We start from the raw sequence: 26,583 nt of genomic DNA, 5'->3' as shown, positions 1-26,583 counted from the left end.
TTCAGTATTCAGTTTGATTTTAAAACAGTCCATACTGTAGTTCTTTATTCAGTACACGTATTTTTTTAGAGGTCAATTTTGAGAAAAATTGTAGAGCTGAGAAAGGCCTATGTTTCACTAGTTTCTCCTTCTTCCCTTCCAACATGTAGGTTCTAAGCAGTCATCAGTGTGTCCAACTCAAATAGTTTTGTTTTCCTGGCCTTTTCTGTAACAGTATTGTTTTTACAATATTATAAACAAATAGGTGGTTCTACGGAAAGAATATGCAGAAATTATCACAGTAACATTTTGTCTCCTCAATGCATCTTTCCTTCTGTGTGCACATACATTTTCATTTTATTTATCAATAATCCACTGTGTCCCAAAAGTTATGGTGAGGTTGAAGAAGATTATATCTACTAAATAGAACATGGTAGATACATTAAACATGAATTCAAATGAAGAACAACTGAAATAGTTTTTCTCACATGTTTATCAATGTTCTATGTGGACTCCATTGGTGGCTCTGCAAATGTCTAAACAGTATTCCACTTCCTGACACACTTGATGAACATTAGGAGTGACAAAATTAACAGCTTCCCTGATTTGCAGTTTCAAACGTTCAAAGCTATGAATACCAATAGTGTAGACAGTATGCTTTACACACACCCAAAAATAAAATTCCAAAGGTGTCATGTCCAGAAAGCGTGGAGTCCACGGCTTCCATATGCCCCCATCCCCCATCAATCCAGTGCCATTGATATGTCCTATCAAGAAGTTCCTTAATAATAATGCCATAGCGAGCAGGAGCATCATCTTGTTGAAAGGTAACACTGTCATCAAATTGGGGTACTGCAAACAGTTCCAGCAAATCATCACTAGTCTTCATGAATGCTTTTTGTCCAATAAGCTTCCTGACTCTTTCAACAACTGTCCATCTGAACGACGAAATGTTATTTTCGTATGGTGGTTCCTTGTTAAACATATGATGGTTCTCATGTCATACATGAGTCACAGATTAAAATTTTGCCAGCCACAAAACACACTGTACTTTTCTTTGAACATCCATAATGTGTACTGTACAATCATTATCACTGAATGGATATTACTGGATTTATTCAATTGTTGCCTGTTTCATGAGTCTGTTGTGTTTCATTCCAACAGAATAATCATTTTGAAACTTCACTATAACTTTTAGGACAAATTATTTCTGCCTTTCTGGTTAAGATACGTGCATTTCCAGTTCATTCGTGATTAAAGTAAATCCATGGCACTACAGCCCTGAAGGCCAAGACTGACCAGCTGGCTGCTGGCCTCACATCTACATGCCGAAGCAGAGGTGGACGATCATCCAACCAGAATGGAGGTATCGTGTGGTTAGCACGTGATCCCCCCAGCCGTTATAACTGGTTTGCGAAACCTACCTCACCAAGTGTGTCGCGATGCTGGGTGGGCACCGGTCCCATACACTGGCCGAAATTTCATGAGAAACTTTCTTCCCCCATGAGGACTCGAACCAGCACACTCATTCATGATTGCTTGGGTTAAAACTAATACTGTTCTTATTCACTTCAATGATGAATTACCATACATTGTAAACAATAAATTGAGAGGTAAAAAATATCCCAATAATTTCGGGTATTCTTTAGAGCATTTCCCACTACTGTAGATATGCCGGTTTTGCACACAGCTGGATATAATCAATGTCGCCAACATAACAACTCGTCCAAAGTAATGCTAATATGTAATAATCCTCTAAATACCAAATTCGGTAGGAAACGTTGGTTAATATGACAAAGGTTACATTTGGTTTGTTAAGGTTTTTACAGCTTGTTCTCATTCGAATAATCTGATAACAAATAATGATAGATGAAGTATAGGAATTTTTTCCATGGCCTACATTAATTTGAAACTGACATGGTATAGTTGCTTCTGTTGGTAATGCGAGAAAAGGCAACATGGCGGATGTCAGTGGGAAATGGTCTAAAGTTTCTCCATAATTTCCAATCAATGTGGTTTAGATACAAAATATATATATATATATATATATATATATATATATATATATATATATATATATAATACCATTTTTATTGCACATCCCATGCCAAACCCAATACAAAACAAGAGATTTAAAAATTCACTCTCTCTTGAAAAATATTTGATGTGAAACAATGTTAGCTTTCTCTCTTATTTATGTGTATGACTCAGCTAGTTACTATTTTTCATATCAAGGGCTAAGTAATCACTTTTTGCAATTATTTGAGTGATGAGCTAGTTGTTCATTATTCTACTCTTATTAATATTATTCATCACCAAATAATCTAGAGCATTACCTACCATGAAACTATCCAGCTACGATATTTTCAAATATCGTATTGTTCTATCCATGGGTCTAATTTTGTAAGTAATAGCTAATTATGTAAGTGTAAATTATATTTCTTACCGCTAACAGGGTTCACTAGTGCAGCTCTGTAGTGCCTTAACATAAACATTTTAATTGTACAATATTGTAAATGTATACTTTAAAAGAAAAATTAGTCTCTTATCATTTCTATACAAATGTATTAAGAAACAAAATGCAATTGTTTTAATAATAGAATTTCCCACAATTCCTTTCTACAAATTCATTATTTGTGTGTCAACAACAATCATATTCTCGTTTCTAAGCAAACCATTGTTGAAATGCTTGTTGTTGTAATGTTGACATAGCAAAAAGAACGTTTGTTATGTATTTTGATGATTGTTAGAATAATTATGATGTGGAATTCAGTTTATATGAAAAGTCTTCAGAGTATTAAAGTTATTTCTATATAAACAACTACAAAACATGGTGCCAGCAGTGAAGTGTTTGTTATTATAATATTCTTAATATTAATTTTCTTTATTGAGTTTCGTTTAATTCTGTTGTAATCAGAATGGCTCTTCATTCAAGCGTATTGGGCCTCTTAGCTATGGTGGAGATATGGCTAAGAACTGGAAAAAAATTCAAATGTCATTCTTAACTTATGTGGCTGCATATTTTGAATGTGCTAACGATGAAAGGAAGATTGCTATCAGTGGCGGCTCCTGCATATTTCTTAAGAGGAGGAAAGAAGTTAACAGCGCAAAATGACACATTCTTGAGAGAAACATGCTACAAATTAGCCTACATGCATACATGTAAAACCAGATAGTGGGTTGGCCTTCTCTTTTGTATAGAAATAATCTGTTCTTGTAAACTGAGTTTCCTAAATTGTCCAAAATATGTTTTCACTTCCATTCATTGTTGGATAATTGCACAAATTAACAATTACAAGGAAATTCACAAACTCGCAGCATTTTTCGCGCACACTACAGTATCACACGTATTGGAAGAGACTAGCTACTAACACATAACCAGAACCGTTTTACGGAAGTGGGAATAGGAAATAATCTGTTAGGAAAGCGAGAACACTGCACCCACTCACGTGTTCTGTGTTGCCACATGTACATTTTACAAGTTCAGTATCACATGCTTTTGAAGAATGTCAGTTCTTGTAAAGTCATATTACCATTATTGTTCACAGCTGCCGGTGGCCGATTAATTTTTTTATGTTAAAATAATGTAGTTTGGAGTACTTTCAATTTCAAATATATTTGTACAAAACTGACAACTTGGCTGTTGTCCTGTCTAGTAGACAATGAATGGAAGTGAATTTCAGGGGCCAAAAAGATCTTCGATACTAACGTAGAACTACTTCCTCTTTGTTTTATATAAATCTAACTTCAACTTTCAGATATCCTCGAAAGTTTCAAACCATGAGTAGTAGCTTATATAAAGTGCAATGAATAATGTATTTTGTTTTATAATTTAAAAAAAAATTATATGGTGTCTTTCATAGCTTTGCGTTAAAACTGTTTTTATTGTGCCTCCTCCTAGATGTGTTATAGTCTGGATGAATGCAGCATCGTTAGATGGCAGCGGTAGTCGGTTTCTATATTTCCCGCTCATGCGCTGATTCAGAGGAGGAACTCCTCCCTCTCCGTTCATTTACCTGCTTTAAAACTCTGCTTCTATCTTTCGCTGCTAGTGCGCTGTTGTCTATGTGTGTTAACTGCAGTAAAGGAGGAATGGATTGACTTTCCTCCAGACAAACAATCTCGCATCTTTCTCACAGTTTTCTAGCAGCACATTAGTGCGAGTCGTTTAAAACTCGATCAACCGAGGTTTTCTTATAGCTGTGAACTTAAAAATTATCGAATCTTCCTCGAATTTCAAGGCATATATTTTATTTGGTATTTACTTTCAAAAGAAGAAAAATGTGAGTAGGACGTTCCTCCCTTCCCTCCCCCGAGAAACCGCCACTGATTGCTATGTTATTTCATGAGAGGGGTTCAGACCTGATGGATGTTTTTGATTTCTCTTTCCATCAGGAGAACTGAAAGAAAAATTTGATACTATTTTGAAGTGCCTTAACGTAAACATTTATTTTAATTGTGCCATATTGTAGATGTGTATTTTTAAAGAAAAATTAGTCTCTTATCATTTCTATACAAATGTATTAAGAAACTAAATGCAATTGTTTTAATAACAACATTTCCCACAATTCCTTTCTACAAATTCAATAGAAAATTGAATTGTGTAACTATCAATTTTCTCCGTTCTATTACTCTTTCATTGTATGATGACGCAGAATATCTGCATGGAAATATCATATGTACTTCGGTACATTAAAAATATAATATATATGATATGTGTAAATCACTTCGTGATTTAAGATGGCACTTATTCCGTCGGATCCCGGCCAACTAGTCACTCATAATGACGCACCTCAGCACATGGACTTCAGTCCTACGTTCATAGACATCTATGACGTAATGCAGAAGGCAGCCACTAGAGGGAACCCAAGAGTTGGAACTTAAACTGAGATGATTCTGTCCGACGCCAGGGTGGATATCCGGTGTGGCTTAGTGGATAAAGCATTAGCACGTAGAGCTGAAAACCCGGGTTCAAATCCCGGCACTGGAGAGAATTTTTCTCCGTTCCATTACTCTTTCATCGTATGATGACGCAGAATATCTGCATGGAAATATCATATGTACTTCGGTACATTAAAAATAATAATAAAAAAATAATATATATGAATATATTCAATTTAATTGAAAAACTCACAGAATATAGGAATAAATGGAAGCAACACGTTGAAAGAATGACTCAAGACCATATTCCTAAATTAATATTCGACTACAGACCAACTGGTAAACGAAACATAGGTAGACCCAGGAAAAGATGGCTTCAACAATTTTAAAATGTATATACTTCATGAGACCGGAACGAGCCAAACAAGGCTTAAATCATGTGGCTGATGATGATGATGATGATGATGATGACAACTACAAAACATGGTGTCAGCAGTGAAGTGTTTGTTATTATAATATTCTTAATATTAATTTTCTTGATTGAGTTTCGTTTAATTCTGTTGTAATCAGAATGGGTCTTCATTCATCAGTCAAGTCGACCTGGTTGGCGAGTTGGTATAGCACTGGCCTTCTAGGCCCAAGGTTGCGGGTTAAATCCCGGGCCAGGTCAATGGCATTTGTGTGCTTAAATGCGACAGGCTCATGTCAGTAGATTTACTGGGATGTAAAAGAACTCCTGTGGGACAAAATTCCAGCACATCCGGCGATGCTGATATAACCTCTGCAGTTGCGAGCGTCGTTAAATAAAACATAACATTTTCATCAGTCAAGCATACCGGGCCTCTTAGCTATGGTGGACATACGGCTAATAACTGGAAAAAAATTCAAACGTCATTCTTAACTTATGAAAACTGAAAGAAAAATTTGATATGTGACCCGTTGCGAGAAAAAGAACCTAAAGTCGTGAAAGGAAATTTTACAGGAGAACAAAATAAAGAATTTCCGGTATAAACACTGCATTTCTATGTTTTGACATCTTGCGCTACCTGTGGGCTTTTTTTACATACTAAACTAGGACGTAGTTTTACACAGTGCTTCTTAAATACTTAAATCTTTCTTATAGTTGCTAAAAAAACCAATGAAAATTTTAATTTGCATTTTTCTCAAAAGTGCATAATGTAATATCAATATCAATAAGTAATATATTAAAAACTATAGCACCTAGAACCATGAATTTTTTTTTAATGCTCAGTATTTCATCCTCTTTTTGAAACCACAAAAAAACAAAAAAAATGAAAAATCCGACTTTACGTCCCATTTCCTGCAACTAGTCACATATTGTTTTGGAGCATTTTCATAAACATTTTGTTCTTGATACGAATGCAACATGTGAAAGGTTATTTTTTTTTACAAGCAGTGGAGTACGCAGAATTTTTGTCAAGGGGGGGGGGGAGGAGGGATCATTATTAAAATTGTTTAAAATTTACATTGTCGGTATTTTAAATTTTTGTGTATTATTATTATTATTATTATTATTATTGTTACGGTAGCTATATTTATTAATATTATAATATATTCATAAATATCCTTATAAAATCTTTGAAACGTAATTTTTCCACAGCCATCCAATTTTTAACAAATTTTAACTTCTGTTTAATTTTGTATAATAAAAATGATTGTGTCATTATTGCACTTTAATTTTGTATAATAAAAATGATTGTGTCATTATTGCACTAACACAATAATCATATAGCCTATATATTTAGCCAACAGTTATTTGTTAGGTAAACGATTATGGATAAAAAATATTCAAATCTAAATGTCTTTTGTTTTATATAAGTTCAAGGGGGACGGTTCAAACCCAGCAACTTCCCTCTTTCGTACGCTCAGAGTTACAAGAAAATAACTTGAAAACGAATCCTCTGTATTACGGAATCTGATTAAATCATGTAATTTTGGAACATTGTGTGAGGAAATGGTGCATGATATTTTTGTCTGCGGCATCTTAGAGAAGTCTCTACAGAAAGATCTTTTTTTTTGCATCTCAGCTTAATGTTCAGTGGTTAGTCAGCAGGTGCAGAACATTGCTCAAGACATTAAGCAAGAACCTGTATTTGAATCGCTGGTGGATACTATGAAAAAAAAAGATGAAAAGTGGAAATTCTAAGAATAAACTCTTAATTGATTGCAATTATTGTGGATTATTTCTAACTTGAAATTATTCATAAGTATTCATGTTATTCTTATCTGACTGGGGAGCGGAATCGACCTTGTGCAATATCTCGTAAATTGTGAGATGTGCGCAGACGCGAAAGTATTGATTTTTTTCCGAGAAACAAATGTAATTGACCTTGATGTAATCTAGAGAGTAAAATAAACATTAATCTTGATATAAGCTTGTAATTGATTTAGACACTGAAAAACGAGATGACAAATTGAATTTATTTGAATATTATTTACAATTAACGCTAAATTATAGTAACAGAACATAACCTTCTGCGACAGTATTGGATTTCCAGCCTCCATGACGTTTCGCTAGTTGTCTTTCAATTGCATATCCGAGAATAATCGATACTTGCGCTTTCATATTGCTATAGTGGTGTTTTCTGATTGGTGGAACACCTGAACTTTAATGAATAGGTATACTTTAATGAGGTCCATTAAAGGGCTGCTACCAGGTGTATAATTACTACATTTCAGCATGGTCGAGTATAAATGTTTTTGTTGTCCTGCTTATGACAAAATATGCAGTAATGGTGCGCGCACATGCACACACGCACGCACGCACGCACGCACGCACACACACACACGCACCCCTCCTCCCTGCGAGGTGAAGACTAGTTCAAATTTCTTACCAATGTAGTTGTAAACAGTTACAGACAAAATAAGGCTAAGTTTCATGATGACAATCGGGAAATAGTTTTTCAACTAGGCGAAGAAGGTTTTGTGAGAGTTTATAGGGGTTCAAATACAGCATCGTGGTCTAGAGCTATAATTGTGAAGGTCTTAGGGAAAACAATATTTATGTAAGCTCGGTTAAGAGTACAATATTGTAAGGAAAAGGCATACAGATAATTAGAATTAGAAAAAATCTGTTGCCATAGTAAAATAATTGCAGTCAGGTTGAGGATGAAGTGGTATCTCATGGATCAAGAATTGCTGACACTGAGGACAAGGGTATTATCGGTGAATAGGAGGCAATGCTTCAAAGTACATAATGAAGTTCTGTTGAAGCTTCTAGTAGGAAGGTTGTCTCATGAGATTGAATTGATTGTAATTTTTATCTGGTGAAGGAGGAAAATAATGTTTACTGAAGATTCAGAGTGGGTCATGGTTGTTGACGTTGTTGTGATTCTATACTAAGGCCATATGTACAGTCACGAAGCTCAATACGTAGGGACTATGCATCCATAGATACTTGCTAACCACTAGGATCGCTACTATCGCCTCATCACAGACAATGCGAAATAGTACTGGCACAGTCTATTGTTCCTAGTACCCTCAACAACTCAAGCTTCGTGATTGTATATACCAGACTGTGCTAAGGCTGTGTCCCGAAGCTACATTTACAACTGAAGTGAACTAGACAGTTGACTAAATTGCCTGGATGTCCGGAAAACTCGTCACAGATTTTTCTTAATGGATACAATTCGATACAAATTAAGAATTAGTAACTGATACAATTCATCACATATTAAAGATTTGTAACGGGTATAATTTGTCACACATTAAGGATTCATAATGGGTATAATTTGTCACACGTAAACGATTGGCCACAAACATAGGCCAGACTTCGATTTATAATTCAGAGTTAGATGACTTGTTTCCACAACTGTACCGTAGTATCCTTAATTCTAAGTAAAAGTGGTTCCTTAGTTTCCACAATAATTCTAATTAAATATAAATTTCAACTGAAGTCTAAATTCTCGTGGATATTTGAAATACGGGAGAAGAAATAAGATTCACAACCACAAAGAGAGGAAGACATAAGTTAATATATAGGCACCGTGCAAGCTCCTCTGGCGGCGACTGTTGTTACTAACTGCAGGACAGCAGCGATAGAGTTATGCTTGAAACGTATGAATGTACTTTAACGTCTCAGGTTAAATGATTAGAAATATGGATAATCCTAAAAAGCGGAAAGGTAACACAAATTGCTGTGTTCTTTGGCGCAGTAATGCTTATAGGAATATTCATTCCCAAAACAGAAAATTGAAGCGGAACAATGTTAATTGTGGATCCAAGCAGTAGTCTACGCAGACAAAAGTAAGTAGGCTATACTGCTTGTTAATAATCATAGTATTATTATATACTAATGTAAAAATAGAATCTATATGTTATATTATGTTTATAAATAACCATTAAGTCAACAATGACGGGAATTTATAATTTAAATTTCAATGCTGTATGTGCTATTATATTAAAAAAAAGCATAGTACATAATTACCGAGTTCTTTACATATATATTATGTATAATATTAGAAACAATAATATATATTTATTTTTAAATGTATTCATATCGATATTTAATTCTTGACTTCAAGTGCTGATGGTTCACCTTGGGAACCAACACCCACAACAAGAATTTGCAGTATTCATTTTATTGGGAACGAGATCAGGACACTTCCAAAACCAGCATATCGCGTTCCTAGTATTTTCCCACAAGATTAGAAGAAAAAGTTGCTTCATCTCAACTAGCTTAGAAAAGATATGAAAGAGACGCAAAAAGAAGAAGAAAAGATGAACATTTAAGTATTATGGAAGGTGAATGCTCAACAAGTGTTATTTCGAAAAATGAAGTAGTCAGCTGTAGGAAGAAGTAAATGAAACCATTCTTAGTGATTTTGGTTTTTCTTTCACAATTGAATTGTGGGAATTCTCTACTCAAGTGTCTATTCCATTACATCCCGAACTGAAGTCACATAAGAAAAATGTTATGACAAGAGTTCAGGAACAGATGATATGTTTAATGAAATGCAAGGTTTCCAATATTATTCTTCAAAAAGAGATGAGACAGATAATAATAATAATAATAATAATAATAATAATGATTTATTTTAGCTGGCAGAGTTAAGGCCGTAAGGCCTTCTCTTCCACTCAACCAGCAAAAAGTGTATATACATATGCATGAACTTACAAAGAATCCAACAATTTGATTTAGATGAGAGTTACATGTATACAAAAGTTATTTACAAATTAAACAACAAAATACTATGAACTATTAATTAAACACTGAAATAAACTGTGTAGCAGAATTAAACTAAAATACATAGAATGTTAATATATTTCAAATAATATTAGATAATAGAAAGAGATTATTACGAGACAATTAAAATACAGCACAATCAGGATGATGTCTAAAGAAAAAAGTAACAATGTAGTCAGTGATAGTTTAAATCAGTATGATTGGAGTGAAATGCTAATAAGGTTATCTTTTAAGCTGTTCTTAAAGGTGTTTATTGTCTTGCAGCCCCTAATACTTTGTGACAAGGAATTCCATTGACGCGAGGTGGATATTGTAAAAGATGATGAATAACAGATCTACCAGACTTAATGGGAGTGACATTTGTGGTTTTGAATATATTGTTAAAATTTCTGCCAATTGAAACACAATGATATAGTAAGATTAGTGAAGAAAATAGTCTACTCATATTTTCACATTAAATTGAAAACTGGATTGCCGTATTCTGCTATGACAGTGATATTCGGAGGTCATCGTACAACTATAATTATGATGTATTTTTACCACCACTTTAATGCTGTTTGTTACTGTAGTTTTGTGTTTTGGCCTAGCAGAAAAAGTATTCAGGAAACAATGCCCGCAATATTGCAAACAAAGTAGACTACCCAAAATGCAGAGTGACAACTGATTGTACTGAAGTTAAAGTGGAACAGCCATGTAACGTGGAACAAATGGTGGCCTTCAAATCTAAATGCTATGGTGGCAGATCGAGTGACACATTCATAACAGCTGATTGCGGATTATTTACTCTATTAGAAGGTGGTGATGAAGTCAGGTTTTCCCGGAATAAAAACAAACCTCTCCGATAAAGTGATCATTGTTGTTACTTCACCGTATCTGCATGATAACAGATTAACAGCTGAAGAAGTCGAAACTACTCGGCAGTTTCGAGCGTCGTTAAATAAAACATAACACAAAAATGACTACTTTTAGAAAACACATTATAATATGTAATTTGTAGAGATATTATACACATATAAATATTACACACGTCATGACATCATACATATATCATTGTTTTCGTAATACGACTATTCCTCCTTCAGTCAATGGTCTGAAATCTAATTTAAATGCCGAACGACTACACTGATATTTCAGGAACTCTGTAGTTACATTTTTACACTCCTCTAGTAGTAGGGCCTACTGAACTTTCGACTGCGTCTATTAAATAATTAAAGACTGTAGAATTCTGGGTTTGCAGTGAAAGACCTGCCCTTGGTCAGAACACTATGAATGAACGAACCTATTTTTACTAATATTACAGCTTTTTATCGGCAGAAAGCCTCATGTAATTTTTATATCACACATGACTAGTGAATGAATGCTAGCCTGTAGTTAATTACGAATTGAGACACTGCGCGGCGCCACCAGTACGATTTCCAGACCCATGCACGGTGCCTATAGAAGTTATATGTTCACAAAACAGAGATCAAAAGAATGGAACAGTATGGCATTGCAAACTATGCTCAGAATGTAGCTCTACCATCACTATTTCACATGATGAAAGTTCAGTTGCCAAAGAACCAACAATTCATGCAAATCATCCTGTTAACTGGGGAAGAATTCGGCAAGAGTGTACTACAACCCATGAAGGTAAGGGCACATCAAGAGAACCTATTGGTTTTATAATACAAAATGAAATGCATGCAACAATCAGTGAGGCTTGTTGAAGAAAAAAAGCATTAAGAGAATTTTGCGTCTCACCAAGAGGAAAAGGTCCAAATTTTTTGTGCGAACATTGGCACCATTATACTACTTTTGCAAAACCTTAAATTTTTTATTTGGGAAGAAAAAATCGGCTTTTTTGATACTCCCTAATGTATATAATTAACTAACCTGAGACCGAAAATTGCAATTTTGAAATTTTTGTTTGTATGTCTGTCTGTCTGTTACCTTTTCACTTGAATGGCTGAACCAATTTCTATGAAAATTGATGTTTAAAATAAATGAAATCCCATTTAGATTTTATGCTATATGGCATTCAAAATACTTAATAAGCACAAGTTCCACTTTACCACTTTCAAGCTATGTCTGTCAATATAATTTTATAAGTCCACACCTGTGGACGCGTCTGGCAGCGAAGCCAGGTGACCAGGGTTCGATTCCCACCCCACACTCATTTCACCGGCATTATCACCTTCATCTCATTCAGACGCTAAATAACCTAGGATGTTGATAAAGCGTCATAAAATAATCTACTTAAAAAAATAATTTTATAAACTGAGAAAGACACTATACAAACAGAGGTTAAGGCTGAACCTACTTACATTTTTTACTTAAATTTCATCAGGAGACCTTCACTTCATCCATCTATGACTTCATACATATGCCTCAACACTGAAAAGTCTGGATTTTTCTTCAAAACAATATCCCAATAAGTCGTGTAATAAACATAACCAATGGTACCGGTATTGGTATGTCACAATTTGAGAAGTTGTAAAAACAGCTGCTAATAAGCATTTTAAATAAGTATTTTAAGGTATACCACAAAGCTTCATGATTTTCCATGAAATGTGGGAATATTAATTTAAAAAAATCAAATTGTAAATGCTTATGGAATATAGTAGGTACAAATAGGTATCTACTTTAAAATCACAGGTCTAGTGATAAGCTATGCCTCATGATGGTGTAACAGCCAATATAACCAGTGTCATTATAAATCCAGTGTTTCATCCCTGCTGATACAGCATTTCGTATAGGCTTGCAGCTGAGTCTCACATATGAATTACTTTAACACTCACAAACTTTCCCTGTCACAAAACATATTATACTGAATCTAACTCGTCAACTTGACTGTTAGAGGAATCGGAATTTTATCTTTCAGCACAGACAGCAAATAATACATATTTTTTTTCTTTTAGTAAATATATAAATAGGACACTGATTAAAATTTTAGTGTTTAAACCTTTTACCAAAACCCTATTCATTCTTTAATAATAAAGTTTTCCCTTAAAACTGATAGTATGTATTCACAATTTTAGCACCTTCTTCAGTGTATTGTTAGATGAAAAAGATTGAAAATCATTCTCTTATTTTTCCAAAGTATCACAAAAACAATATTTCTGAAGAAAAAATTTCCATCTCCTTACTTTGTTAGATCTAAAGAATAAAAATTCACCTACCTAAGCATTCCTCATTGCAGTAATCCATGGTTTCCCAAGAGAGATTCTTCTCGTCCCCAGTGATCAAGTTGCTACACTGAGAACATTTACGGATGAATGAGCGGTCAGGGTCAACACATGATGGTTTACTCTTGTCATTCATCATACTTGATTTGGCTCTATAACCTCCATGTTTTCGGAATACATTGAAGCATTCTTCCTGGCACAAATATCGAGTTTTACCTCCAACATACACCTGAAACCTGCAGCTTCGAAGCTGGCAAAGAGAAACAAACATGTATAGCATTAATAACTGGTCTGGAACATATTTTTAACATACAATTATTGGGTGCATCTGCGCATATTGCAAATCTAACCCTTTCCTCAACCTTTCCCCCCCAAAATATTAGGAATGTGGCTTCCACTATCATATATTAGCATTTAATATTCAATATTTTCAACAGTTAAACAAAATTCAAGCCTTTTCTTCAAACAGATCAATACTTCTTAAACCACGAACAAATGCACATTGAACTTAAATGTTTGGGATTTGAAGTACGTGTTTCGTGGTTCGTTCTGCATATCCATATTTCAATGTTGGGAGAGTTTTTTTATACATAAAAGAACTGTAGAGAAACAATTGCAATATGAAACTTATCTATTACATTGGGAAGAAAGAAAAATCTATAAAATCTGGCTGGATCTTATTACAACTGGAGAACTACAGAGTTTTATGCATATGGTTATGATGCACCATGGGATGTACAGAAACATTGCCTTCCACAGTGCACCTATCATATGCACCGAAGTTCAAGGGTGTTTGTCAGGCACTGTATGCATGTAATTCATTTTAGTCTATTATGAGGCAATAGTGCACCCAGGAATTTCTCTTGGGGGTGGTCCAATAAAAGGATGTTAAGTTACGTAAATGCAAGTGCGCACGCACACGCACACGCACGCACGCGCGCGCGCACGCACACACACACACACACACACACACACACACACACACACGCTATCAATGCTTAAAAACTAAGTAAAAATGTTACAACTTATCACTTTGAGGGGGGGGTTTTCGGACCCGATGACCCCCCCCCCCGTCGGTGTGCCCTTGTTATGAGGCACTGATGGGATTACTTATCCATGAGTAATAGTGCAAGCTATTGTGTTTTTTCTAATTATCTGAGAATACTGAAAGGATGATCTCGCTTATCAGAAACGTTTAAATAACCATTAAAATTCATAATGAATTTATTGAACAACAGTACTCTTTACCTAAACAGACGTAACAGACATACCAGTACTGTTTTCGATTTAACCTACAAGTTCAAACACTAATTTTAAATTTAGAAGCAATTTATACGTTTATGTGCTATATTTTATAACACTGTTAAGTTTCTTTTATCATTGTTACTTAATGTTTGCATTGTTGAACACAATGTAATTTTGCTCACACACTAAAAAAAAAAAAAAACTGAAAAGATTACTCATTCGCGTGTAGTGTAGTGCAAGTTATAAGTTTTTTTTCTTCTTCTAATTGTCGGAAAATGGAGTCTAGCATACTGTGGCGAGTTTTAGTACTTTTAAGTTATGCACATTGTGGAAGAAAATATCCAACAAGTCATTTAAAAAATTCTGCAAGAATATATTAGTCAAGTATTTCAGAACAATCTTCAGACAAGAAAAAAATTATTGAAGCAAAACGAGGACACTTTGTACATTTCGTGTGCCACAGGTAAGATGCACATGTTAATTTTTAAGTTGTTTAAAATGCCATTGAGCTTGCAGTGTGAGGAAAGTCATATATGGAGGAATCTGAATAATACACATGACATTATTACATTAAACTGGCTTTATGATTTTAGCCTTCTGCTGGCAAGGCTAGATTCCACTTTTACTATATATATTTATATATAAATTGATATAGCTCGCGCAAGGAACGATTACCAAAAAGCAATGGTGGCGTTGCTGTCTGTTTTGACGTGTGTATGTAGGCACGCCGAGGGAGGAGAGGTGCGGGCCGATGGAAGGACTGTCTCTTCCAAGAAGATAAACAAATGAGGACATCGCTGTGGAAATAAAGAACGTAGCAAGAGAAAAATCCGAAGCTAATTAAACATGCAACATATGTTTACAAATGAAATAATAATAATAATAATAATAATAATAATAATAATAATAATAATAATAATAATAATAATAATAATACTGTGCGATACAAGACATGTATTCACATGCAATGGAACAAACTAAAGTCATAATGTAACTATCACAACACAAGACTGATTCTATCGATGTCATTTCTCTTCCGACTGTACTCTTGAATATCATTCAAGCTATCTCATGACCTTTCCTGTCGCTCCCTCTTCCTTATCGCATTGTTTCATTCGCATTCCTTCCATTGGTATTCCCTGCTTGCAAGACCTATACCTTAAAATAACATGTCACAACACGATGACACCAAAATACAGCATATGAAACTACAAGACTGACTCCTGGAAGTTTTAGGTGAGGGTTCAGAGAATTTTTTTTAGAGGGGGGAAGAGGGGGTGGAGTTGGTAAAAAAAAATCAGATAATAAAAGGGCATTTTTCCAACAAAAGATATTCTCTGACACATACCAGCATACTACACTCCTCGTGTAGAAATTCATGAGTTTTTATGTGAGTTCATTTATTTTGGTTCGCATTTTTCTTTGTAGAAAAGAGCGTGAGCAGAGAGAGGGATGTCGAAACAAATCCCTTCTCAAAATGTGTGATATATAAGAAACTCTTAAGTAGTAGTGCCATTGTGAAAATGTCAGATAATGTTTAACATCAACATCACACATAATCGTAAACAACACAAACATTTTCTTCCAGGAAATGGGCAAACGCTTTAAGCCAAAACTTGCAGGGCAAAATACTGTGTTGATTGAAAGTCACTTCTAGGCACGAAGTATAAGTTTCCATTTTTTTTATAGTGTTACATCAAATTAATTTGTAGAGGGAACTGAATCTTTCCTTATGCAGATGTGTGAAAACAACAGGAATGGCAGAAACAATGATTATGTTCAAATGTTAATGGCAGTGAAATTGAAATTCTTTTCTTTTGCCTCCGCAGCCTGAAAGTGTATATGGGCCCCGACGAATAATACTGATACTGAAAGATTTTTCAGTATGTATAATAAAATTCTGAGTAGAAGAATATCTAGGAAGATGAAAGAAGTCACGATCGAAACATGAACAATGTTAAATTTCAATGTTTGAACTGAAGATAACAGTTGATCATGAATGTAAATTATAGTTCCATTTCATCACAAAATTTGTTCAGGCTTAATTTATTATTTCATAACTTCTTATTCCTTCGTTTACTATTTTCTGTCAATAGTCTCTACAATATGCTGATTTGAAAATCATAAATGCTATGAAATGCTAAAATTACAATTCAAAATGTTTAAATTATAAATGTTGAAAACAACGAACTCTATCAGAGAAGCGAAAATGTTATATAAGAATGCCCTGAAGTTGGGATAGGTTTAACAGGCCTAACTACAGTATCCAGGTGTCCCGTTTTGTAAAGTACACTCCATATTTTAGGTTGAAAAAGCTTGTCCCTGTTTTGATCTCATATCCAGGGGCGGCTTTCGAAGGGGGGCTGCGGAGCTGCAGCACCCCCAGACATTTGTGGCTCTTGTCTCATTTTATGTTGTGAAATATATTTATCATACAGTCCTCTATTTAGCGGCTCGAATTTTTTTTTTTAATTTCACTCTCATTGATATGCACGCAATCGTTAGTGAAGTCACTTCCTCCCCTGGTGCTCCCAGAGCGAAACGAGAGACAAGGACGGATGGTGAAGCCGCTTCCTCCCCTGGAGCTGCCAGTCTCGTCTCGGATGCTTTGCACATTAGTTTTACCCCTCCCCCTGCTGCCCGTCGCAGTGAATCTAGAGTTTCCAGGCGCTGCAAAATTTGCAGCAGTTTGTCAGTAGCGCAGTTTTAAATACATTTTCTTTAATGTTGTGAGTATAACAAGTGCGACAATGTTTATTCCGTACAATATTTACAGTCTATTTAGTTCAGTACCTTAACAATTCAGGAGAAATGTGAAATTAAGTGCCCATCAGTTGAATCTCATAATGGAAAGAACCGCTAAACAAGATAGCCTACAAAGCTCGCATATTTTTTGCTAATTTATCCAGTATCCCTGCTTTCTTCTCTCGATCTCCACACAGTCTGTATCAGATTAATGTGTTTCAAAGACAATTTCATCAACTGGGGCAACAAGATGGAGTTTTAAAATAAGAATAGTAAATGTTGTTCATGAGAAGGAGCCATTGCTAGAATGTTTTCAAACCATAATGGAATCTGAAACATCTAACAACATCACAATAAATGAGGCAAGCACCCTGGTGTGTACTCTTGAAGATCCTGAATTCAATTTCTGGCTCAGTTTTTTTCATTTATTGATGTATCATGTAGATATATTATACAACCAACTACAACATCGCCAGTTAGATATTTCTAAGGTTCAAATCTGCATATAAAAAATTAAATTATGGTTTATTTCACGACACTCGCAACTGCAGGGGTTATATCAGCGTCGCCGGTGTGCCAGAATTTTGTCCCCCAGGATTCTTTTGCCAGTAAATCTACTGACATGAGCCTGTCTCATTTAAACACCATCGACCTGGGCCGGGATCGAACCCGCAACCGACTATGCTACCGAGGCCGACTCTGCATATCAAGCTTTGTTAATGCCATACAGACAATATGGAACAGTGCACAGTTGAGCAGCGATATCTGTGAAAATGAAAACCCTAAAAAGCGTCGTAAGGTCAAAGGGATTCAGACAAGGGTTGCGGCAGCCATTTTCACACAAGCTAACACCCGATTCCAGTTCATAGATCATCTGATATTATCTTCTCTTCTGTGTGAAGAAAAATTTGAATGCTACAAAAGCTCATTTCCTGAAAATGATCTAAATGTATGTGTGAAGCTTTTTCCAATGTTCGATAAAGACGAACTAAAAACGGAACTCACTGTGTTGTATCAGAGACAAGAATTCAGAAATATCAGTGACGCAGTCAAGCTCTTGCAGTTTCTTCTATCTGAGCACTTGCAGGCCTCATTTTCAGAAGTTGTGGAACTACTACACATAGCTATCACCATACCAATGACAACCTCCGAACCAGAACGTTGCTTTTCGTGTTTGAAGATATACGATGAGAGAAGAGAGACTGACCGCATTAGCTATGTTTTCCATTGTAAAGACTATGTTAAACGACATATCGGATTTTAATAAGAAGATGATTCAAAAGTTTGCAACCTACAAGACAAGGCGCATGGAACTAATCTTTAAATAGGATAAGTTGCATGGTTTATTTTTGTATGCAGCCCCCCTGAATTCAATACTCACGAGCCGCCACTGCTCATAACTCGTATTTACGGACTAGTATAATAATGACAATTTTTCGTATTTTTAAAAATATTTCTTATCTTTTCTGTACTAGTATATTATATAATATGTTAAATCAACACTAGAGGGCAGGTTTTGGCATATTTTATTTCTTGAAAGTTAAAGATATGCATGTATGAAAGGAATGTGTTTCATGCTATGGGGAATCAATGGGGGAAGTTTTATAGTGCATATAAATATGCATATATTACACTTTTAAGAGAAGATCGTTACTAATGAATGACTTCTCAAACCTACATTTAAATGTTAACTGTTCATTGTTTGAAATCTCTACTCCAATGCAACGACAATCATTGGTGATCGTTGAAATTTTAAAATTGTTTCATAACTGTGAGAATAACATTTAATAAAACTGAAAACACAGGTTTAAGTTTCAAGACAATTCAATATTTTTACATCCAAACCGACATTTCTTTGTGTATGAAATAGCGCCGTCCGTAATGACAATGCTCCGCGTGGATCAGGTATAGAACCAGCGGCACTTTCCTTTGTAAGCGACAATGAAACACTTTCATTGTTGACCACCTTCCTACTAATTAAAAAAAAAAAAGGCGGGGCGGCAGTTGTTTTGTGACGCGTTGTTGCCATACTTTATACTAACAATTAAATTAGATTAAATTAAATTACCAATTCCATCACTACATTTTTTTCTGCAAACGCCGAAAACGAAAACCAAGCTTTTTAAGAGTTCGCGAAGTATCATTTTCTTGTAAGGAAATGCAGAAGTAGTTTTTAACCCTTAAATTCACAAAATATCCTAGAGGATACAACAAATTAGGATGCTATATGCTATAATTTTAATAGAACAATAGAAAGAAATTGATAGGAAAATTAAATTTAACCAAAATTTCACAATATTATAATATTGTACAACATATAAAATATTGTTGTTGTTTGCTAATGCTGAATTTCTGACAAGGAAATCATTAATTCTCTCGCTCTCCAGGATTTTTAATTCAAGGACGCCAAGTTGATAGTGGCTGGGCAGTCCTGAAGGTGATTTTGATCCATTTCCTCTTGAAGATCACATAAGGGGCAGAGTGGCGAAGGAGATATTCCAATCCTGTGGAGATGCTTTGCCAAGCAGTCGTGGCCGTAAACAGTCTAAAAATTGCAACTGCATTTTTCCTTGGATATCCAGGGATGTTTTGGGTTGAGACAGATTCCCACCTTTTATTTTTGGAAATTTGGAGATGATGATTTGTTATAATTTTGTGGTATTGTGAAGCAATGATTCTTTTTGTTGTATAATAGGATAATTGTGTAGCAGGTTTCTGAATAGTACCACAGCCCTTTTTGGCAAGATAATCAGCAGCATCGTTGCCAGTCAATCCGCAGTGTGCTGGTATCCATTGAAAAACTATTTTTTTCTTTAGGTTGTTGAGGTGAAATAGGCATTTCCAGCACTCAAGAATTTGTTGACTTTTTTTGTGTTAAAGTGAATGTTATAGCTAAAATGGCTGCTTTTGAGTCAGAAAGAATTACTGCTTGCTGGAATTGAGCTATTCTGTACAGAAGATTTTGAAGTGTCGTAGATATGGATTCGACTTCTCCATCAAAATTTGTAGTACCAAATCCAAGGGGTTTATAAAAGGAGAACAGATGGCATGTAGCTCCAGCACCTGTTCCGATTTGATTTGTTAGCAAGGAGCCGTCAGTAAAAATATGGAGCCATTGTTGTTCTGGGAATCTTGTATGGATTGTTTCTAAGGCTAATGATTTCAGTACGTCTTTCGGAGTGTCATATTTTTTGACATCCTCCAGTAGATCTGTATAATGTTCAATATCTAGCATTTGTAACGGGTTTACTTTAAGGAGTAGATTTTCTTTGTTAGTAGGGAGAGTTATCTGTTGTATGATATCGTGAACTTTAGAGAGAAAACTTTCCCGTGTTTTGAGATTTGCTGTAAATTGTTTGTCTGCCAGGTGTTGAAGGGAAGTCTAATTAACTTTTCATACTGTATAACAGCAGTCTTTTCTAGTCGTATTGAAGAGGTTGTTGGTTTGTTTGTTAGTATTTCCATAGCTGCTATTGGGGTAGATTTTACAGGAGAAAGAGTTCATCCAAAGGGCTGGATTCAGGAAGAGTACCTAAAACGCTCACTGCATTTCCGCGTTGAATAGCAATACTTAAGCGTTGATGCAAATAAGTAGTGCAACAACGATCACCAGTAATGGAAATCAAAATCTGGCCGATTTGAGATACCAAAACTTTAGCGTAATGACTCCAAGGACCGAAGGTCTCCACTGCAAAGGGAACAAAGATATAATTGTCTAAAAGATGAGCATATTTATTGACTTTATAATATAGGAACAGCAATGTCAATCAAACTATATGTACAACATCTTACAAATTGTCCAGTGTCTAGTTAAGAAATAGTTGTTCAATACTTGAGGAGATTAATTAAATGTGAGTATAATTTAATTTCAAGTAATATCGCTTGGAAACCAGCTTTTGCATCAGGATCAGGATTTAAGGGTTAAGTGTCTCAAAAGTTCACGCACTGTTGGCGATTGCCCATCTCTAAAAAACCGATAAATTTCGCGTCTAATTAAATCACAGCAGAAATCGTTTATTTTATTAAATTTTAGTGTCTTGTTTCCTGTTTTTTTTTTTTTTAGCGTGGCAGGACCTCTGTTTTTCTGTCTAATTTCAAAATCTTGGCAGTCCCCGAAACTGAGCCTTTTCCTATATCTTTCTTTTTAACATACTCATGCGCATTACAAACAAACTTTTGGCTTTGTTTATTTAAAGTTTTTGTCGCTTTCCTTTTCTTTGGGGCACCGGAATTATTAGTGCTAAGTTGAGGGCCACTTTGTTCATTTTAAATAGAAGGGATTTGGTTTGTTTCCCCACTTTGTTCATTTTCAATAGAAGGGATTTGGTTTGTTTTCGTTTTCCAAGGCCTCCACATATTGTTAAACCTATTCGCACTTAATGCACACTATGCAATATTACTAAAACTATTAACTACACACTATCAAATAAAACTAGAAAAATAATAACTCTATACAGAAATATCCAACTAAAACACGTGCTCACTGAAGAAGAATGCACTGATTAGCATCAAGACATATTAGTAACAGCACTTATTCCGGCCATAAATTGGTGCATATTCTGGCCACAGCTGCAAGATGGTGTCTTTGACATTGACATTGTCGGCTCTTTTTACGTCAAAGCCTTCCTCTTTCTTTGATAACGCCTGGGCTCGAATGAGCGCAGCTTCCATAGCAGCAGTTATAAATCTTCACAAGTTAGTAAGCAAAACTGATGACGCAAGGGAAAGCACCAAGAACGTGCTTCCAACAGTGGGCAGTTCATTGGTGGTCGGAACTCACCTTTTAACTTAAATGTTTCTTTCTCTATAGTTTAAATTCTTGCCAGTTTCTTGATCATTGTCATTTTGTAAGTGTGAGTGAACAGACATAATGCCGAAGGAAAAAAGTAGCAAAACATATTTGCTTAAACAGTGGATTTGAGGGGAATCCTACATTATCAATGGATGGGAAAATTGCCATCTGCCAAGTCTGTGACAAAAATGTAAGTTAATTTTATTCTAAATCTTTATTATATTATAAATTATAATATCAATATAACTCTGCAGTAAATATTTTTGTTATATTATTTACAGTAAGTTTAATTTTTTTTTTTGCCAGAAAATTTGAAGAAATATTTAGTTGTGTATTGTAACAAAAACAATTGGATACTTTAAAGTAGAAAGGTGCAAAGTGCCAAAATCATAGAAAACGAAATTATGCAGAAAAGTGCAATGTGCCTAGGAGGATGATGTATGAAAGAGGCTACATCCACTTGTGTTTCTTAAGCGAGATATTTAGATGTCACATTGCCAGCACCATGCAGTTTCAGACGGTAAGGGCCTCTTGAGCTGCATCATAGAACGCAATGAATCTTCAACAGGTCATGTTTGTGTCCAAACTTACACACAGCGAAATGTTTTACAGATGTCAGCTTTCACGTTATAACTTTGGAGTTTGTGTATGTGATACAATGCAGTCTTATATGTGTATGTGGGATGAAAGCATCGCGAGTAGAGGTGCCAATGAGATTGCCTCGTGTGTACTAAAGCTGATGAATTTGGACATAACAAACAAGAAGACTCTGATAACTGTGCAGCTGAAAACAAAAACCATGTAATGGTTTTCATGTGTCTCTTTTTAGTTGCCATTGGTTTATTTGAGCACATAGAACAATGTTTCCTTCTCAGCAGCCACAATTTCTGGCAATGCGATTCTGATTTCGCTTTGATTGAAAAACGACAGAAAGTGACAAAAGCCTTCATTCCTAGTGACCTGCTTAAAATCGTACAAGACTCTAAAGTTGTAAAACCATTTCAAACCGTTTCAATGCTACAGCCATATTTCCTTAATATGCAAGATGTTGCTGATCAATTAATTTCCATCAAGAACTTGAATATTTCTAAGGCATGTTGCATTCAGTATGATGTTAGTAAAGCAGGTAGTGTTTCTGTGAAACAGTCCCATGATAATGAAGCAGTGCAGACCATTAAAGTGCTTAAAAAAAATCATGAAAGATGTGCAGTCAGCATTGTTTCAAGTTAAAGCATAACATAGGGAAATTACTGAAGAAAAGAAGGGGGATCTATTAGCAATGACTCCCTATCTTCCAAATGAGGAGCATAGGCAGTTCTACAGGCAGATCTGTGAGTAAAAATTGCTCCAGAATAGGAAAAAATAGGTATTGGACTTTGCATCATTCTACTGCAACTGTACCCATTACTTAACCCTTTTCACAATCTGTGTTATATAATTAAATATGGAGAAATAATGTCTTTACATATCACTATTATTAATGACTAAACACTGTACTATTGCTGTTTTCTATCAGTAAAAAAAAACATGACACAAATATGTGTACAATTATTCTTATAGCTACATTTTTTTTATCTTATCTCCAATGTTTCATTTTGGCACTTTGCACCCTTCTACTTTAAAGTATCCAATTGATCAAATGATCATGAAGTGATTGGTGAATGATATTTTATATAAAATATAATGATTATGACATGAGCACATGACTAATGAGAATTATTTAAGTAGGCCTAATTAGTCTATAATTTAATTATCAAATAAATTCAATGAAAGAATAACACCATTCCATTTTTATCATTAGTTCATTACATTTATTACTTGAATAAATTTATGAGAAAATTGTGAATTTCATTGAAAATCAACACTTTTTGATGCATATTCTCAATTTTTAGAGCATATTTCCAATGTTTTTACTGCATAAATGCATGCATATATTCACTAGCTTTAGTGCATATAAATCCGTCCTCTAATCATCACATTACAGATAAAATGAAAGAATGTCAAGTGACAAGTAATGCATATGGTGTTGGTTCTTTATGCTTCTACAGTATGTCAATATTTTTGTTTGTGACTCTACATTAGGGTGGATCGAAAATAGGCTAAAAAATGTTTTTAATGCAAAGCCAGAAAGGTAAGAACAGTTGTATTACATCCCTATACTTAGGCACAAAAATTTAAAATTTTTAAAAACATTTGTAAATTATTCTCATTTACTAAATAATTATTTGACAGCCCTCCGCTTGAAACAGACTGTACCCTAAAATTGTTCTAGCTCATTTAAGGTAATACTGTAAAAAGTGATGCAATAGATAATGGTCTTATTATTATCCTTTAGTACGGGTATCTTTCGTTGCATGAATGCATTGTGAAATTAATGTCAGTATTTTATGTGATAAATAAAAATCAGTTGGTAATTCTTTTCTTCATTACATTAGTAATCCTTTACTTTGGCATTATTTTTTTACTCTTCCCAATCAAAATTCCAGATATGGGAACCAGGAGAGGGGTTAGAAACCTACAAAAATTTTGAAAAATTATTCTACTATGAAATAGTTAAAAATGAAGGTATGAATTCTATGTTACAGACTATACCTGTAGTGTCAGAGTTGTAAGCTCCAAAACTGGTTGTGGAGCTAGAGAGTGCAGTCGGAGCGTGAACTCGCTTATGTCTGTGGAAACACCGGAGCACGCAACGAGTCATAGTGGAGTGCTCCGCTCCGTTTAGTCTCTGTCTGACAACGCTGGACTACACCAACCCAGAAATCACCACGAGGTGGCTACCAATGACATCCATCCCTCCCTCCCACCCATCCTCCCATTCACCTATTCACAACAAATAACATATTTAATTATCCAAAAATGCAATAGGCATATCACTGCAAAGGGCTCTCTAAGATGGTTTGAAGTTATTGAATCACCCTCCTTTAGATCCCACATTTGTATTAGTGCCATCGCAGCCTGTAGCTACCAAATCTGAAAGGTGTAACTTACATTGTTTTCTTTTACTCTGCTGGAGATGGCACTAGCAATATTGCTGGCTGTTGCAGATCTGGTTAAACATGTATAATGGAGATATTTGTTGCCCAGTTCATAAATTGTAGAATAATACTCTTCCATTTTCATATACCCATGACTTCCAGACATCATAAGCGTTAGATCTTTCTTCCCATTGAAATATATGGAATGAGATTTCACTACATTTGCCATTTCTTTACTTCTTAAAACTTTCGATTTTTAGCAATCTCTTTTTGTATTTTACTTAGACCTGTCAATTATTATGTTAGACTTTTTTTTTTTAGAGAGATGAAGTTACATGAGAATGGAGAAAGTTACACAACACAGAACTGCACTTATTGTATAAGAACATTAAATTCAAACGTTTGAGATGGGCAGGGCATGTAGCACATGAGTGAATCCAGAAATGTGTATAGAATGTTGGTTGGAAGACTTAGGTGAAAAAGACCTTTGGGGAGGCCAAGATGTAGATGGAAGAACAATATTAAAATGAATTTGAGGGAATTAGGATATGATGCTAGGGACTGGATTAACCTTGCGGGCTTATGTGAGGACGGCAATGAACCTCCGGGTTCTCTAAAAGCCATTTGTAACTAAGAAAGACGTTTTATTTTGGCTCACTATATTGAAGTCTTCTAGAATTTTGGTAACAATGGGCTGCAACTTTTCTTCATGGACTCCAACTCTGTCCTTCACTTATGCTAATGCTGAGAGGGGTTTTCTCATTTGTGAGGTACATCTTCCCTTTGGTTATCTTACTGACCACTCTAAAAGATATTTCCAATGAAAATTGGAATCTTTTTTTTCCCCCCAAAGAGTTTGACAAGTCGGTAGACATGGTGGTGGCACTGGTAGAAGGTTGGCCGAAAGCTTCAGCTGAAGATCGCGTCTCGTTTTTTTCGTTGTTATAATTTCTTTGTTGTTGTAACAACGCTTACGGCAATCATAATTTGCCTTTATGTTCTTTGGTCTGTTAGAACTTTGTTCTCCTTGTCACAATGACATAAAGGAAGTCTGGACACTTACAAGCTGCAACATCAAACATTTTCCCGCTATTTGCTTTAAATTCTAGAATTCTACTTGCCCTTTCACTTCTCATATTAGCGCCAAATTTTAAAACATTTCTTACTTTTCTGTAGTAACTGCTGATAATACCGTACACATCAGCAGAGAGAAATCACAGGAATTGAAACACTTTCCCAAATATCTTCTAATTTTCTTGCTACTGGCACCTTACTTGAAATCACATTCTCGGCTGATTCTTAGCTTCTACTCCTTTCATCTGCTGAAAACTTTCGGAGTTCCTAAAATGTCCTCTGTTCTCAGAACAGATTTCTTCCCAGTCGATTTAGTCACCTTTTCTTCTATTCTATAAGGCACAATGCCAGTAGAGCAAAACAAGTTGCTACACTACAAGGCACTCTCAACATTGTACTTCTGGTCAAGCGGATTTCATCACCAATGAGTCATCCTCTGAAAACCCCCTCCAATCCCACAACTCTTACAAATAAAGTAATAGCACTACTTACCAAACTCTTGTAAACTATTAGAATGTA

General features: G+C 35.1%; 1 protein-coding gene across 6 annotated transcripts in view; it reads right to left on the bottom strand.

The window, feature by feature from the left end:
- The window catches only part of woc (without children), a 163,898-nt gene that overhangs the window by 73,139 nt on the left and 64,176 nt on the right, over positions 1-26,583 (bottom strand). For all 6 annotated transcript variants that reach the window (XM_069839897.1, XM_069839901.1, XM_069839902.1 and 3 more), the window contains one exon: positions 13,225-13,480. In XM_069839897.1, coding sequence (XP_069695998.1) covers positions 13,225-13,480 — 256 coding nt within the window. The remainder of the gene's footprint in view (positions 1-13,224; positions 13,481-26,583) is intronic.

Source organism: Periplaneta americana, chromosome 11 (genome assembly GCF_040183065.1).
Source record: "Periplaneta americana isolate PAMFEO1 chromosome 11, P.americana_PAMFEO1_priV1, whole genome shotgun sequence".
Classification (NCBI taxonomy): Eukaryota; Metazoa; Arthropoda; class Insecta; order Blattodea; family Blattidae; genus Periplaneta; species Periplaneta americana.
This window is presented reverse-complemented; position numbering and strand designations above follow the sequence as displayed.